Source organism: Pongo pygmaeus, chromosome 2, assembly GCF_028885625.2.
Source record: "Pongo pygmaeus isolate AG05252 chromosome 2, NHGRI_mPonPyg2-v2.0_pri, whole genome shotgun sequence".
Classification (NCBI taxonomy): Eukaryota; Metazoa; Chordata; class Mammalia; order Primates; family Hominidae; genus Pongo; species Pongo pygmaeus.
In genome coordinates, this window is record NC_085930.1 from 5884059 (window position 1) to 5903109 (window position 19051).

General features: G+C 34.7%; 1 protein-coding gene across 3 annotated transcripts in view; it reads right to left on the reverse strand.

The window, feature by feature from the left end:
• EPHA3 (EPH receptor A3) overlaps positions 1–19051 on the reverse strand; it is a 367831-nt gene that overhangs the window by 21434 nt on the left and 327346 nt on the right. For all 3 annotated transcript variants that reach the window (XM_054482953.2, XM_054482954.2, XM_063661463.1), the window contains exons 14-15: positions 5964–6113; positions 4975–5168 (exon numbers count right to left, since the gene is read on the reverse strand). In XM_054482953.2, coding sequence (XP_054338928.1) covers positions 4975–5168; positions 5964–6113 — 344 coding nt within the window. The remainder of the gene's footprint in view (positions 1–4974; positions 5169–5963; positions 6114–19051) is intronic.

The window sequence follows — 19051 nt, forward strand, 5'->3', positions numbered from 1 at the left end:
TGCATTTTTTAATCCTGTGCCAAGAATATTCTTTTTGTTGAGGGGGAGTTTACACAGCTGGCTCATTCCCTTCCTGCAGGTCCCAAACATCAACTCCTCAGACCCTTTCCCAGCTCCTCCTTTATTGCCCATCACGGCCATTTACTTATTTCCTTCCTCTGGTCTGTACTTGTCTGTTGTTTACAAGAGTGGCAGAAAACACTATTTATTTTAAAATACACAATTAAGGTATTATTGACTATAGTCATCTCATTGTATTATATAAAAATAGTTTCTGAATAAAATTTTTTTGAATAAGATAAATAACATTGGAGAAGCAAGACTTTTCAAAATTTTCTTTTTTAATTAATTTATAATTTTTTTCAAGAGACAGTGTCTTGCTGTGTCACCCAGGCCCAGTGCAGTGCTGTTATCATTGCTCACTGTAACCTCAAACTCCTGGACTTAAGCAATCCTTCCGCTTCAGCCTCCTGAGTAGCCAGGACCACTGGCAAACACCACCATGCCTGGCCCATTTTTAAAAAACAAAATTTGTAGAGACGAGGGTCTTGCTATAACACCCAGACTGGTCTCCAACTCCTGGCCACAAGTTATCCTCCAGCCCCAGCCTCCTGAATAGCTGATATTGCAGTTTTGAGCCACTCTACCCAGCCAGCAGGGCTTTTTAAACAATCAAAAGGAGACTAGATTTTTTTATAAGTGTAACGTGAATTCAATATTGATTATAAACAGGTGACTGAAACTATATCATATATGTTTTGATAAGAAGATTCTGGAGGCTGTGCAAAAAAAATGTTTGGAGTTTGACAGCAGTCAAAGCTGGGGACAAGTTAGGAGCCTATTGCAGTGGTCCAGGTCAGAAGACGAAACAGCCATGAGGAGAATATTTCCAGTGAAAAGGGGTAGAGATAGATCTCATTGATCCAGATGATCACAGTGTGGAGGGCAAGAAAGAGGTACCAAGAGTTGCTCCAATTCCTGGTTAGGTGAATGGGTAGCTGCTGGTGTATGCAATTAATTAGGCAGTGGAAGGATCAGGCTGGGGGAGAAAATTGATAAATTTTCAGAATATTGACTTTATGTCTATGAGTCCATTATTTGAGAAGTTTGGCTGTGAAGAGTGTTAGAGAAGTAGCGAAGTAGTTGGCAGACGTGGGGCCAGCAGGGGTAATATTGACAAGCAATATCACCTAAATTTTCCAGAGGAGAAAAAAATTACCTGGAGTTTTTATAAAACATCCAAACTCCATTCTCTTTTCCTGGAGATCCTTGGGATAGACCTGGATATTTGTATGTGTAATAGGTTCCCCTGGTGATAAGAATAAGATAATGAGAAAGAATATAATAGAACATACGTCTGTGGCAATGATCCTACAGAAAAAAAGAGCCTGGATGTGCAGAAGAGAGAGAGGGAGACAGGGAGAGAGGGAGAGTAGAGGATTAGCCTCTGACAAACAGAGGGACACTTCCTTTTATAATTAGAGGCAAGAAGGACAATATGGGTAGGTGCAGGTGCCACTACATTTCTGTTTTGCTGTGGGAAGTTCCCATCTAATGGCTTATTTTCTCAATAAAGCATTTGGCAAGGACATCACTAAAAATTAAAGAAGGAATTTATTTAAATCAGTTATGAAAAGGAAGAAATAATCATTGTCAAAAGTAGGAAAGCAAATTTTCTAAAGAGAAAAAAACTTCTTGACATAGTTGCATATAGTAATGTGAGGTTGTTAAAAATAAATGTATTATGACAAAATCTAACCCATCGTGTATTTTAATGGTAATAAGTAAAAATATAAATATAATTGCCCAAATGTTTGTATTCTGTACATTGAGATGGTTGTGTTTTCATAGAAAATATTGATTTTTTTAAAATGATGTTTTATGACAAAATACATCAAACTTGTTCATGTATTAAAGAAAAATATATAAGGAAAAAGTATTTGATATATTTCAATAAGAGTGGAAAAGTGAATTATGAAAGTATGTTAAAATTTGGACGCTAGGACATAGCCTCACATATTATGATCTGATAGTAAGACTACTTATCTCTGTGAAACTGGTATTAGATACCCCTACATTACATTACATGACATGAGTTAGCTTTGAAAATGCTTTGAATGTTTTTATGATAGGTAAAGTCTTTTTTTTTCTGTGATTACTATCTATGCCGTAAAGATCAAAATAAATGCCTTCAGGGTACAAAATGAGGACCATATGGCCCAGGGAAGGACAGGTTTGTTATCCTGTTAGTTGTTAAACTGTCAGGTGAATTTCTAAGAGTCTATACAGTCTCTGAAGTTTGGGATAGAGATTTATCCTTATGGAATAAGTTATGGGTAGTTTTATTTAAGGACTTATTACTAAATTCAATCATAGTGATTCCTAAGTGTTATTTTCAATAAATAATCTATGATTCTTATATAATGATATTAAGATCTTTTTTATGATTCTCCTACTTAACTCATTAAACTATTATGTAAAAACTGGGTAATGTGCTCTCAGTATAATCAACACAAAATGGATAAACTGAAGACCTAATACTGTAAAGCTTCTAGAAGGAAATACAGGAAGAAAGCTCTATGACACTGGTCTTGGTAACAATTTTGTAGAGATGACATCAAAATCATAGGAACAAAAGCCAAATTAAACAAGAAGGATTGTATCAAATTAAAAATTTTCTGCACAGTAAAGAAAACAAGAAAATGAAAGGCAATCCACAGAAGAAGAGAAAATATTTACAGTCAATATATCTTATAGGTGGCTAATATCCAAAATATATAAGGAACTCATAGAATTTGATAGCAAAAATAATAATATCCCTATTAAAAATGGGCAAAGGACCTGAATAGACATTTTGTTCTGAGGAAGACAAATGGCCAACAGGTTTATGTAAAGGTGCCCAACATCGCTAATCATTAGAGAAATGAAAATCAAAACCACAATGAGCTAGAACCTCACACTTGTTAGGATGGCTATTATCAAAAAGTCAAAAGATAACAACTGTTAGTGAAGATGTGGAGAAAGGGAACATTGGCATGTAAGGGAATGTAAATTGGGACAGCCATATGGAAAAATGTATGGAGGTTCCACAAAAAACTAAAAATAGAATCACCATATGATCCAGCAATCCCACTCTGGGTATATAGCCAAAGGAAATGAAGTCAGTATTTCAAGGAGATATCTATATTCCCATGTTCATTGCAGCATTATTCACAATAGCCAAGATATGAAATCAACATAGGTATCCACTGACAGAAGAATGGATAAAAAACGTTTATATGTTAAAATTTTGCTATTTTATTCCCTGTGGATTTCAGGGGCATTGATTTTTGACATCTTAAAATATTGTTTTAAATATGATTTTTTTTACAAAAATATGATACTAAGGCATTGTTAATCAAACTTGTACCTACGTATTCACTCACCAACACATACACACACACACACACACACACACACACACACGCCCTGCTTGATCTTCAAACAGATAACTTAAGGCAAAATGCAAGGAATTTCCCATGCATTGAATGCCAGCTTTAGTCACTAAGCTTTGTAGCAATGGAAACAACAGGGCGGGATAGTATTATTGAGACTTAAAAGTAAGACAATTGAGAATCAATATTGAGAAGCAACTGGTTACACAAAGAAGGCAGAATGACCCACAAGTCATCATCACTGATAAAACTCCATTGTACCAATCAAGATATTATTGAACTCACAAGTCCAAGCCATTGAGTAGGCACATAGCTAGAGGTCCCAAATAGGTCTGAAATGCTTCTCTCTCTAGTTGTCAAGAGGAATGTTTCAGAAGTATAAAATACGTACTAACTCATGTGATAAATCAGAAAGAAAAATTAAAAGCCTGTAATAGAACGCATTATCAAAATGTAAAAGAACTTTTTTCCTTATGCGTACCATGAGAATCAAAATTATTAAACAAGATATTTTTGCCTTTAATTACTCTGAGAGGCACCAAATATATTAATATTTATTTTCTTCTTATATGGCCCGTGACAAAATTAATCTCTTCTTCCTTCTTTCTTCCACTGTACTTTGTAGATACACTTTAATTTACATTGTTCTAGCCACTGAGAGAACTCAGTGATTCTTAACCCAGAGGAATATGCATAAAATTAAACAGACTTTGTGCATCCAGGATTGCATTACAGCTGCAGAGTATTAACATTTGTGTTGTTGTCCAGGGGCACTGGCTTTATCTTACTCTTAGTTTTATCTTCAATGGTGTCTAGCAAAGTAATTGATATGCAATATAGATTAGACAAATATTTGTTTAATTAACTGGGGAAAATTTGCATTTTGCTAGCCAGTGCAGTATTTTGGATAATTTTTTTTTCTTTATTTTGAATGAAAGATGAATCAGGACTTCTTTATTCATGAAGGGTGAAAAGAAGTATGTGTTCAGTATATTTATTTATTTAGAGACAGAGTCTCTCTCTGTTGACCAGGCTGGAGTGCAGTGGCATGATATCAGCTCATTGCAACCTCTGCCTCCCAGGTTCACAGATTCTCCTGCCTCAGCCTCCCAAGTAGCTAGGATTACAGGTGCCTGCCACCACACCAGGCTAATTTTTGTATTTTTAGTAGAAAAGGCATTTCACTATGTTGGCCAGGCTGATTTTGAACTCCTGACCTCAAGTGATCCACCAAAGTGCTTGGATTACAGACATGAGCCACCGCACCCCACCAGTATTCCTATTTCCCAAAGACTTAAACAATCCTGAATGTAGAGTCAAGATAGATGTTAAAAAATATCTCAGAATTTTATCATTACTATTAAGAAGGATGATAATTAGTTCTAAAGATTAAAAAAGAAAGGGGAAATACATCTCTCTAATATTGTGGAATACAAGCTTCAAATAATGCATTTTGGGGGTGGGCTAAAAAAATTAACAACTTGGAGATAGCAAACACAAATTTCAGAGTGAATGCAGGATAACAAATTGAATGTGTCACCTTGCTGCCGCACTGGTGATGATCTTCAGGCTGCTGGGATTACGGATAAGCTTGTCCAGAATACTAACAATCTGCTCAAACTTGGGTCTGTTGTTCCTGTCTTTCTGCCAGCAGTCCAGCATCAGCTGATACAAGGCAGCTGGGCAGTCCATGGGGGGTGGCAGTCGATAGCCCTCATCTACAGCTTTAATTACCTGTGTGAGAAGCAAAGTTTTCAGGAACCAGGAAGTGTCACTTATTTTACGTTTTCATGGGCGGGGCTCACAAATATGCTTATTTTAAAGGTAAGTGGGAAAACTTCTCATTTTTAGTTGCCTAAAAGGATAACAACTGATCAAATAAATACGAAATTATGTATGCCTAAAATATTATATAAAGGAAGATTGAAAGAACATAAATTTAGGAAAGGAGAGTATGTAAAGATCCTTTTTGGGTTAAAATAAAAAGAAATGTGAAATGATAGAGTAAATTTGGTGTTATAAAGAAATTATTATTTGGTTATATAGTTCTCTATGGAAAACACATATGAATGAATATGGACAAAATCACTATACAGGTTTTAGTTATACTGCAGTTCAAATGGTGCCTTCCAAATTATAGTAATTTTTTTTTGTAAAATTCTAAGTGCTGTAAAATTAAGTAACCATTAGTTCATTAGCACTTTTCAACGGTGTAAAGCAGTGACTTTCAAACTTCAATGTGTATTGGAATCTAGAGGTTATCTTATTGGTCACTTATTTCATTACATTTTCACTACAAATGTTTCTTTTGTCTTATTTCTAAACCCTTGCTGGAGGGAAATATGTAAATCTGTAAGAACAATTCAATTAATATAATATCCTTGCAGGACTTGGAAACAGTTTCATTGCTGCTAAATATTTTATTTCAGTGTTACAAACCAGCAGCCACCCAGTCACATTATGTTCCACTTCATTGCACAGCTTGACCTTTTCATCTGAACTCATAACTCATAGACCACAAATACTTACATCCTGATTGGACATCTCCCAGTATGGTCTCTCTCCGTAAGACATCACCTCCCAGAGAACAATCCCATAACTCCACACATCGCTGGCTGACGTGAACTTGCGGTAGGCTATAGCTTCTGGTGATGTCCACCTGATTGGGATCTTCCCTCCCTTTGAATATAAAATCATGTCTACATAAATGAGCAATGCATAGAACATATAATATACATAACATAATCTGAAACTGGACAGAATTTCTCATAGCATTTCTGTTCTGAAATGGAATATGCATTTCTGTGAAACATTTTGATGTTATTCTATTTTAATACCAACCAGAAGTAGCATACCATTTACAGCAAATTTTACTTCCAAATAATTTGGAAGGATTTTGAAATTATATATAAAAAAGAAAGTTGCTTAAATATTGACATTTTATATCAACTATGGCATGTCAATTAATCATCTGCAACAAAACAACCTGAAGTAGATGTGATATGACATGTATTAGAATTAAAAGCGGTATCACAAATCAACCTTTATTGATTTAACCTAGATTAATGCTTGACCAAGCAATCGAAGTTCGGAATGTGAATAAGTCAATATTCGTAAAGAACTCAGACACATAATTACTTACAGGTGTTTGTTACCTAAATAAACTCAAAATAAAATTATATTTTAAAAAACTCTCTTCAACACAATAATCATCTTGATTAATTTACTTTGTGCTTCATTTCATCATTAATCATTGACGTGTCTTCTGGATAGTAGGCAAGCACCATATAAATTAGGTACACATAATAATTACATTCCCAGAACTTACAATTTAGAGGGGAATAATATTGCTTTTATGAGTTATGGGAGATATAAAAGCGTAATGTCTATGGAATTTGCTCTTAGTTCAATAAATACATTTAATAAAGATGTACTGATTGTCAACCATATAGGAAGTATTAGGCTAGTTATTTTGGGTGAAACAATGATAAATAACATACTGGCTCTTTTGTTTGGAAAGTGTCAGGCAAACAGGAATAATAATGAGTTACTCTGAAAAACTAAATACAGAACGAAATAGGTATCTAGTATATTGTTTCTCAAACTTTGTAATGCATATAAATCATACACAGCTTACTCCCAGTAAAATGAAAATTTTGATTCAGGAGGTTGAGTGTGTAGCCAGTGTCTGCATTTCCAACGATCTCCACGTGATGCTGGTCCATGGAACTTACCCTGAGTAGTAAGACAGTAGTGAAAGCCACCGTAATGTGGAATGTGGAGCCAAGATTCTCACTAGAGAGACTGAGGATGGCCCTTATGAATTAAGTGACCTCAATTTCAAGTGAAGTCACTTGAAAGATAAGTACAATATTTGATATAAGAAAAAAGGGATGGATATTTCAAAGAACTCACATCATCAAAATCTTAAGCCATCTTCATCAAAATGTGACCGATTTCTATTGGACCTCATAGCATGCCACTGGATTTGAAGTGATGCTCAAGGGGGCAATATAGTGCTTTACACAAATGGATTAGCAACTTAGGAGACAAGTTTCTAAGCCTTGTTGTGCTGGAGTGTCCTCATCTGTTATTGAGAATGTAATAGTCCTGGTTCAGAGTATTGTTGTGGGACTAAACGACAAATTTCAGTAAAATCTTTAGTCTTTTTCCTAGGACATAGTAAGGACTCAATAAATGTTAGCTCAATACTTTCATATTCTGAGCAAATGGCATACATCAAAGCACAGAGGAGAAAACTGTATGTTCTAGAAGAACAGTTTCCGGTGTGAAGAAACATAATGGAAGAGGAAGCTAAAATGTCAAATTTTTATTTAATCACAGATGCACTTGGGAAACTTTATCCTGGCTAGGAGAGTGATAAGATTGGAACTAACTCAGTAAAACTGAGCACTTCTCCTTGGTGTTTTGGCACAAATGAGCTGTTCAGGGAGAGTACTGCCAGAAGCTCTTTGAAAAGGTAGAGCTTACACAGTCATGAAGAATGCATGAAACTGTGCAGAGAATTGAGGAAATGGAAAAACACCATCAGCAGGAAGAATAAGCCTGCAAAGACACACAGTGAGCACAATCTTGCTAAGAAGCTACCAGGTGAAGAATAGTTGACAGTTTCTATCGATGAAGTAAAACAAATGAAATTGGAGAGACCAGGGCCAGAAAAGACAGCCTTTGAAGTTAGGGAGATAAACTACAGTGTGCAAAGTGCACTAAAACCCCCAAAGCACTCATCTACATATGCCTAGACCAAGTTTATGTTTTTATAATTCAAAATTTCAAATACTACCCCTTGACATCGACAAAAGTGGACTTATACATGTGGCAGTGAACAAAATCTACTCAGGATGCCAAATGGAATCATTGGGCCTACTTTCTCCTTCTTAAGAACTCAGAGAACTAACAAAAGTCAAGCAGAGCTGTATTCATAGGACAAGGCAGATACAGTATCTTAAAAATCTCAATTAATTATCTTAGGTCTGTTACAGACACTTGTCATTTTTCTAACCGCCTTTGCTACTTCTCTTTTTCCAGAACCAAATTACTGAAAGCATATAAGTATACTTTCAGTATTACTGAAGGTATATGAGTATACTTATACTGAAAGGATCATTTCAGTATACTTTCAGTCATACTAAAAGTGTAAAGTGTACTTAAATGGCACTAAAAAAAGAAAAAAGGAAAAAAAAGCCCTTTATATGCTGAAAACTTTGTACCTATTTAGAAAATATTAGGCCCAGATATTTGTTGACTTACCATGGTCTCTAGTTGAAATTAAAATAGAGTCATAAGAAAAAAACAATAGGTTGATGACAGCCACGAAAGAGAAGTGTATTTATTTGGTTTAATTCAATCAGGGTTAAAAAGAAACACAGAAGAGTTGTTTCATTTTAAGTGTTTCTTCATTTTCCAGAGAGAAGAGCATTGAGATTAACAGAATTTCTTAAAATAATGATATTCTGAAAGGTGATCTTTTTTAGGAAGAACAGAGCCATATTTCTGCTTAAGCTTGGAAGGAGAATCCTCTTCTACTCTGTTCTAAGTACAGACATAATAATGTTGGAGAGATATCTGCTGTGGTCGCATGATCATATCTTCAAGGAAAGCTTCACTCACCTGAATCTCTTAACTTGCCTGGGACTTATACAGTATGTTCTCTAATGAAATACATGGTTATAGATTCAAGCAAATTATTTCCAGAATATTTCCCAATTAGATGTGGTCTATTTGTGTACACCTGTGTAAATCTTTTTAAAATGTTTAAAACTTACACAAAGGGGATATATGTTTGGAAAAATGTATAGTAAATTATTTTAATAAGAAAAAGTTAAATTTTCAATTCTGCTCTTCTGGTTGTGTTTTGTAATTGTTGTAGCCTGCACACACACGCGCACACACACACACACATATTATTGTTAGAATGACAACTTTAAACCTTTCAATGTAACATACTTGCTGATCAGGTGACCTTTACACTATCTTTACCTTCGTACTAATTTTTAACAAAATATTCTGGCTCTTAGCTCACTGTAGTACCTTGGAAAAAGTATCTCGGCCGCATTGTGCAGTAGATACCTGTGAAATGACAAAGGCCTCCTGCTACAAGATTTGCTAGCTTTGGAAATGTAGGTATGGTCTTTTCACTTGTGTCATCCGGTTTTTGATTTACACTTTCCTTTTCCTTTTTGTCTCTTAACTATACCAAGAGTTCAGTTGTTGCCCTTATGGGAAAGCATGAGGAAGTGGGGCAATCTAATTTATTTTCATTTTATTTTGGACATGTTATTACAAACACTCAAAAATTAAGTGGCATTCAATCAGTTCAACAATGAAACCAGGGTGCAGTGCTTTAAATGTTTCTGTAATTTATCCAGATACTGCTATTGATCAACTTTTGTTGTACCAGTTCTTTTCCTTGCTGGCCAGATTCTGTCACAGGTCACAGTTAATTGAGCTTATATACTTAGAAGTAAGCATATTTATTTTTATTTTTAATGAAAAACTCTTAATTTATATTTTTATATATGATATCCAAACAATTCAGTCTAAAAGAAGAGCTGGGGCTAATTTAAACTCTTTCTTTAGAAGAAGATGTGAATGAGTGATTTGCTTTGCCCAATTTTAGTGCTGAAGTCCATAGACAGGTCTGGAGTTCAGTTGTGTCGTGCATTCTCGGCTCACTGCAACCTCCCCCTCTCAGGCTCAAGCAATTCTTGTGCCTCAGCCTCCTTAGTAGCTGGGATTAGAGGTGTGCGCCACCAAGCCTGGCTAATTTTTGTATTTTTGATAGAGACAAGGTTTTGCCATGTTGGCCAGGCTAGTCTCTAACTCCTGGCCTCAAGTCATTTTCCCACCTCCACCTACCAATGTGCTGGGGTTACAGGTGTGAGCCATCGCACCTGGCCAAGAGTTAGCTGTTTAGCCTAGAATTTATTCAATATTCATGAAACATTTAGCCTTTTCATTAGAGAATTTTCATTATCTGCTAATAGGTAGCTTATTAGAATGATTAGTTTAGCTCCAATAATGAAATAATCACAGATTCAAGACTCTTATCTCTTTTCTATCTAACCATATTGTAAATGATGCCATCCATCATTGAAGGAATCAGGAAGAGAATAAAGGTGGTTGAGAATTATATATTATTATTTAGAAAATTTTGTCATTTGTCATGAATTTATAATATATATGAAACAATTTAAAAAGTGTCTGCTCCTCAGTAGAGTGTTCAATAAATGTTATGCCTGTTCCTTTCTTTCAATTCCCTTTAACTGATACATTTACTGTCGATATAACAAATTTATTAAAAGACGCTACAAGGGAAAGCTCACTGTTAACTACAAAGAACAATTCAAATTTAGCAATTAATACTAAATCAGATAAAAAGAAATTTTTAAAAATTCTCTTTTTCCATGGCAAGCAAATAACATCAAATTGCTCTGGCTTTAAAAATAAAAGAATAATAAACCAACATTGTACACATTTAATTTGAAGTAAAAAAAATCAAACTACAGGTGAAATTTCAAACCAGCAAAATTATTATGGAATTTAAGAAAAGATAGATGCATACATTCTCATAAACTCTTTAAATTCTTCATTGTAGTTTCAAACTCTTTATGTTCAACACTAGTAAAAGTAGTAGTAGCAGTGCCTGTTATATCAGTTGCAACAAACAAAAATAGTAAACCCGGACTATTATTTCAAATCATAAGCTTATGAAAAACTGAATAGATTATAAAGCTGAAGATAAAGAGTATTAACTCACATGAACCTGTGCTCTCCATAAACAATACACATTCACTACAGAGAGCAATTTTCTTCTTTAGGTATTATCTTGGCAAATGTGCAGTGTAGGCGTTCAACAGATGCTCACTGATCTTAATTGAATTCCCCCTGTGAGCACGCTATCTTCCCAAATACATGGTCTTTCTTCTTGGGAGGCTTTTTTTCCTGATTTCTGTAACTGGTAAAGTTCTTATCTGAACATCTTGGTCAAATGTAAACTCTTTGGGTGAACATCTGGGAGTCTTCCAGCAAGAGTTGGTCATTCCATCCTCTGTGATCCTTCTGCTTTATTATCCTGCCTAATCTGGGATGTAGAGGAATAACCACCCGCCCCCCTTCACCACTGTATTCCCCCAGTTTAAAGTATGTCTTATTTTCTACCTCTGCTGTTTACGAAACTTTGTTGCTTGCAAAAAAGCATGTTGTTCTGTCAAGTGAGAATATGATTTATTTTGTGGACTTGGCAAAGTAGATTTTACTAAAGATTTCTGATAATTTTGAGCATTTTAAATGTGCAGTTCATTTTCAGTTGATAATGAGTTACATCTAGTTTTTCACAATATATGTGAATGTGAATGAGCCAATATAAACATAATAGTTTATTTTCTTAAATCATACTGCTTTCTAATGTCCTCTTTTTTCTTATGCTACTATTTAATAGTGTTGTTACATTAATACATTTTAAGAACTCCACAATGATAGTCAGCATAAGATTCACTGAGCATCAACTTTTTTAGAGTATCTGTAGAATTATGAAAATATGTCACAGGATGTTGTATGGATTGTGTGTTTTAGAGTTTGTAGAATGCTATAAAGATTTTCATTTGACTCCATAAACAATACACATTCTACATCAACTGCTTCAATATTAATGTTGTAGCTACTTTACCAACCTAAAAATACAATTAATTAAAAAATAATTTTAGTCTACACACATGGACATTACCCCTTTGTAGAATGAGGCTAAGTAAAATGTTAAAACATTAAAAAAATTACACAAGGGTAAGACTTATATACTAACTAAAATATCTGATATATTGATCTTCCGGAGGTATACATCTATGTATGATTTTACTCCATGATGTCTTAATAAAATGAAAATAGAACATCAAAACTAAAGTGGCTATGTTTGAAATTTAGAGCCTGGGGTGGAGGGTGGTAAGTAATTTCAAGTGTTTAATTGAAACCAAATGAAAATAAAATTTGAACAGTCACACAAGACTTATGATTTGTGGCATTATGTCTGTGATAGCTTCAAGTTCCACATTCTGGGAGGCCTGATAACAGATGGCTAGTCTGTTGCACATTTTTTCACAAATGGTACAGTCTATATTGTCCCATGCAACTTGCAGTCCAATATGGACAGGAAAAAATAGAAAGTACCTGAGAGAAACATTTGATCCCCACTCTCATTCTTTGCACATGATAGGAAGCTTGTAGGCAAGGTTTCTCTAGAAGGGCACTGTTGACCTTTCACCCCAGATCATTCTTTGCTGTAACGGCTGTCCTGTGCATTGTAGGATATCTAGCAGCCCTTCTGCCGCTGTCATCTAGATTACATTAGCATCTCCCCAAAAATGCCTCTAGACAATACCAAGTATCTTCTGGGGAACAAAATCATCCCCATTTGAGAACTACTGCTTTGAATGTCATACAATCATCAAGGGAAAGTAATGCACATGAGGTCTACAAATTATCTGGGATTTTATATTGACTAAGTGAAATCAACTTTCTAGGGATATTTTATACCTGTCACAGGCTATACCTTTACTAATAGAAAAGCAGGGGTCAAGTTCACCAGAGCCAATCTTCTAATACTTGGGTTTTGATGATGTAATAATATCCCTTCTGGATTTTTTTTATGTTTTATTTTATTTTCTCCTTTCTTCTTTTTTCCTATCTTCCTTCCTTTTCTTTTTCTTTTTTAGGATAACTTCCTGTTAATTTAAGCTTTGCTAGTAAAACTTAAATTAACTTTATAAATTAAGCATCAATTTTTTTAATTAAATGGAGGTATCAGTAACCAAGCATTTTAGTAAGATACAAGTGCTTGCTCCAACAGTAAACACTGTCTACAGCTACAAAAACGTAAACGTTATTGGCATAGAGAGACACTGAATAAGAGTCCTTGAGGGCCCAATTTGGTTCTGAAATATGGTTAAAAGAAGAAGCTGGGGCAATAAATTTTAACTGAGTCACACTTTACAATAAGACTTGCTGCATTTAAGCTGAGGATCTGTAGTTCTGAGACTATCAAACTAAAATAAATTGAATATATAGGAGTCTAAGTTTCCTACAAGTAATTCATCACAGAGCTTATGCATATTTCTGTTCTTGATTGTGACCACAAAAATTCCTCTTCCCTTCTCACCTCCCACCTCAACAAATTCAAGCTCATATTGCATGACTATTATTTTTTTCTGGTTTAGAAATTGCTTTCCCAGCTTATATATGTGAAGGACATTTTTAAAATGTAGATGCTTTAGAGGGATGTGCCACACTAGGCATTCAGAATATTATAAAAGCACAGCTAGTCACTATAAAAGTTATTTATGAAGATGTGTTTTTTAACCATATTTAAACATTTAAAATGAAGCATTTACTTTCACTGGTCTCTATATCCTAATGTAAGCTCCCAAGATATATTTATGTATTTCAGAAAAGCTTCCAATTGCTTGGAGCAAGCCCAGAATCATAGCGTATGGAGTGTATCTAAAACCTCAATTTTAGAAAGACCTCCAATTCAAACTTAAGAGAATCAGAAGCTAATGTTTGCTCCTTACATCTCCAATGCCAAACCTTCAGCCAGTTCCTCCAAGTGCTGACTTCTTATTTAGGTATAGCTAAATAACTGGAGGTACAGGGTAAGTTTAGTCATTTGCTCCATTTGGATTCCGAAGTTTAATAAGAATCAGGAGTCTTGGTTTCTGGGCTCAGTTTTGACCCTCCTATTTAATTTTAGCCAAGTGTCTTAACCTCTCTGCACAGCTGTCTCGTCATTCAAAAACAGGGTCATGGACTATATAAAATTTGACTTTACATTCAGTTTTATCTAACAGCTTAACAGCTTTGCTGACTTATGAACCATAGCTCTTTCAACTTTCTATCTTAAACCTACATGAATATCAAGGATGCTGACATTTTCAATGTTAATTATTTTGGACTCTTAAAGAAAGACTAACTTTGGAATAAATTGCATATTCACATGGGTGTCACCTCGACTTATGTCTATAGAGTTTTACAGAAAATTTAAAGGAGATGAATAAAGTGCTACAGGTAAAGATGCCAGTGATTCTCTGGAAAAGGCATTACATAACTGCTAAACTCCACTCCAGGATTAGTTGAGAGTCTAAAACCTTGTCCACTTTGCCTAGAAACAGCAGTTAGATGAGGAATCACACAGTAACCCTGTTCTTGAAAGATTCTGCAGTTCAGTTCCCTAAGCTCAACGAATTTAGACAGTTCAATGAGACATGCGGCTAAAAGCCTGAATTTTTCAGGAGCTTAACTGAAGTCAGCTCATGCAGTATGGGTTACGGGGCTTCAAGTTCTGATTTCCAAAGAGAAGGAGTGTAATTGCTGAAATCTCTGGGTATTGAGGCATAATATCACATAGCTGCCAAATGTTTCTCTAATTATATGTACAAATCTCTGCCTGCCGATTTAGGAAAGGCTTGCTGGTTATAGTTCACATTTCCTGTTTTTGAGCTTTGTCAGGTTATACTTAGAGTGACAAAGGACTTTGGAGAGTTTATCTGAGTAAACCCAAGTAATTGAGTATTTAACCTGGAGGGAAATATTAGCTACTCAGGTTAAAAGTGGAACTATAGAGATAAATTATTTGGCTAAAAGATTTAGCATCTGTCCATTGTCACGGACTAAAATTCATTCACTGCAGACAACAAGGTGAAGGGTGATCCAACAAGGCTCCCAAAGGAAGCATCTAGTCTTATCCCCAGTAGTTCAAATCTCAGAGCCACTGAGAGAATAGTTTCAGCAAATGTTGATTGCCACAAGACATCAGAGATAAATGATCCTTTAGGTAGCAAAACCTCATTCTTTGAACTTTTGAGATCTTTCAACCTCATGTGAAATGATTAAGCATTTCCTGAAATACAGGAAAATCTCCATATTCCAAATTATTATAATGGCTATCCAGGAAATAAAACACAAACTCATAAGGCTTATGTTACTTTCAGACTCTCATGAAACAGTGTAAAAACTAAGTAATCTGATGTATGATATCTATCTTCAACAAAAATAATGCAAAAATTGGGGAGTAAGTCTATATATATATATATATATATATATGCCCTAATATGAGTCTGGCTTTTTTAAAAGTTCAATGAGGTTTTAATGTTAAATTTTGTATTTTTTATATGTATTCAATCTCTACTTTTTAAAATCTCTAATTTTTTTTTTTTTGGGATACCAAAATGTGTATTTTCAGCTTACATCACGAGAAAAAGCAGCCAAGGATTATAACCAGAAATTGAAGGAGAAATTTCAGCATTATCCGCATATAAAACGTATAGCTCGTCATCGACATCTACCAAAATCTGTCTACAGCCAGATTCAGGAACAGCGCATCATGAAAGAAGCTCATCGACGAAAAGTATGTTTTGAGGCATTTGACTCTATCTATTACCCTTTTCTTTTTTTTTTTTTTTAAGTTATAGTAATTCAAAGTCTGAAATTGTAGCACTCTGAACACAATTTTTTGAAGAAGCGATGGTAAATTAGTAGAAACATAGCAGGGGATACTGACAATTTGCAATTGAAATGATAGAAATAATATTAAATTCATTCTAATAATTGTTTTGAGATAAGGTCTCACTCTGTTGCCCCAGCCTAAAGTGCAACGGCGTAACCAAGGCTCACTGCAGCCCTGACCTCCTGGGCTCAAGTGACCCTCCCACGTCAGCCTCCTGAGTAGCTGAGACTAAAGGCATGCATCACCAATAGAAAAAGAGGACTAGTTACTATTAGCTTGACATTTAGTCTGAGCTAAATCATTAATCTAATGACTTAAATGGTCTTCCTGCAAGATGGGACTCTTGGAATCAATGCAGCTATTAAAATTATTCTATTCAATTGAAAATTAGTGAAAGCAAAATTAATGTTTCTTTAGCCTCAGTATTTGCTCCTTCATTCAAACCCATTTGCTGCTCTAGTGTCATTTTACCAATTTCTCTGACGATCCTATGTAAAATTGCATTCTCCAGACTGTCTGCATTCCTCATTTTACTTTTCTGCCTTTACTGGTGTGCTCCTGTGTTCCACTTCACAATTATAGTTTTAATTTTTCACCACATAAACCTGGATAGTTGTTTTTTACATGTTTAAATGTTCATGCTACTCATCTCTCTGAAATAGATGGGTAGAAAGTACTAGACTTTTCATTAAGTTTCGATTCAACATTAATCACTAAAATCACTGAACCTTTGAGAGTTTTCTAGTTACTGAATAAGTGGCTGTATTTTCTGATGCTACATGCAGGCATATTCATATTGATCATAAGAGGGGAGGCAATAAATTCATAGTTGACATTTTTTTGGTTCACAGTTTAAAATAATTTTACTATATGAAGGACACAAATTAGATATTTTGTTATTACCTTTTTCATTTAGGTATAAATGACATGTGACATATATTACTTATCAAATTAATATGTGTCTTTTGTATTATACCAATTTTGATATGCATGGTTTTTTTTAGTTCTTGAAAATGTTACAGAACAAAGGCTCCTGTTTTCTGTTATTTATGTTATCAAATTGGAGTTACCTGAAAGGAAATATTTAACCTCTTAGCTTTTAACCACTTGCTTGGCCACTTTTCTTTTTTTGCCTTATCCTTAAAATGAAATCAAATAGGCTGGGCACGGTAGCTCACGCCTGTAATCCCAGCACTTTGGGAGGCCAAGGCTGACGGATCAGGAGATCAGGAGATCGAGACCATCCTGGCTAACATGGTGAAACTCCGTCTCTACTAAAAATACAAAAAATTAGCCGGGCGTGGTGGCAGGCCCCTGTGGTCCCAGCTACTCGGGAGGCTGAGGCAGGAGAATGGCGTGAACCCAGGAGGCGGAGCTTGCAGTGAGCCGAGATCCCACCACTGTACTCCAGCCTGGGCAACAGAGTGAGACTCCATCTCAAAAAAACAAAACAAAAATGAAATCAAATAAAACAAAATTGTACTAGAATATATCTGGCATCTATGTGGCAGAGTCACAGATCTAAAAAGCCAAATAAATTATTATGTAAAATAAAATATTCTAACAAAATCCAGTTAGTATTTACTAAGTAGGCAACTTCAGAATAGAAATGAAAACAAAAAAATCTAATAATGGAGAATATAGCCAAGGACAACTCAATTTTGTTTTCTCAAATTTTCCAACTCAGTTTATGTGGTAATTATGCTCCCAAAATGAACTTAAGGACATAGGAAGAATTGAAGTGATGGATTACCCAGCATCTAAATAAGATAACAGTCGGTACTTTCAGTAACTTGATCCTGTGTAAAACAGAAAATTAAACACTACAATTTTCGAATTTTGGATTCCATGTACTTCAACATATGAATATAGAAAGATTCATCTATATAGATGCATGAATGCATATATACAAAAATACTAATCAGTTAAAAATAAAATTTCATAAAAGCAAAAATTGAAAAATCATTCAGTGGCAAACTGTTCTACAATAGTGTTATGATTCTGTTAGAATGAAGTAAAGTAAATTAGTAGACCAGGGCAAAAATACAACAAACATGTTATAATTATACTTTCAAAGTCACACGATGAGAAACCAAAGGAAAGGAATTAATTTTTGAGTTTTTTTTTTTTTTCAGACACAAAACTTCTTTGATGATTTAAATTTGTGGAGCTAAATGGTCTAATCATATCCATCCCAAACGAAATCCAGGGACTTTCAAGATGATTTGCAAACTTTGGTATGCAGCTACAGTTCTGCTTTCATGGCTACTTCTTTAAAATATATTATATCACATAAAACTGTGCCATAATTTAGATTTATATCAGTGAATAATGACAAAAATATTCATTTAGTTATTAAGGGGCTTTTTTCCCAGTAAAGTATCTGTAACAGTGGCTTTCAATCTGTCATCCAAGCATGTATGTGGGTCCCCAAGAGCATTTTAGGGGTCCACAAGATAGAAACTATTTTCATAATAATACTGAAACTTCATAGCCTTATTCATTCTGAACATCCCATGGGGGTACAGTGGAGTTTTACAGGATGCATAATAATATTGTATAATGGAAAATATCAACATTTGCAATTTCTGCATAACACAGCAGTGAGAAACGAGAAGAAATAAGAAGTCAGTATTGGGGAAAAAAAATCTGATTTCTTACACAATATCTTCATGTAAAAGAGAAAATAAACATAAAAATGTATAGTACTATCTTAGCTGACCCTTTCATATCAGGCATGCTATTGAGAACATAGGGAAGGAAAGCTTGTGATACACCTAAGACAGTATAGAACACGGTGTGAGAAAATATCTGAGTGTCTGATCAATTAAGTTTTGAGCTTAGATGTTTCCTCAACTCCTCAAATACTCTTCAAAGTTTAAGAAGTTTTAAATACATAATTAGATTATATAATTTCTATACATTCCTCTATCCTGCCTGTTACTCACAGAGATGTTTTAAACCAAGAGCAACAGACATTCTATGTTCAGTATTCTTTTCCACCGACATTGATTCAAATGTCCTTCATGACTCTTCAGTGCAACTATGCTCTACTTACAGGGAATAACTTTCAGAGGAGCAACCAGGAAAGGGTCACTGCATT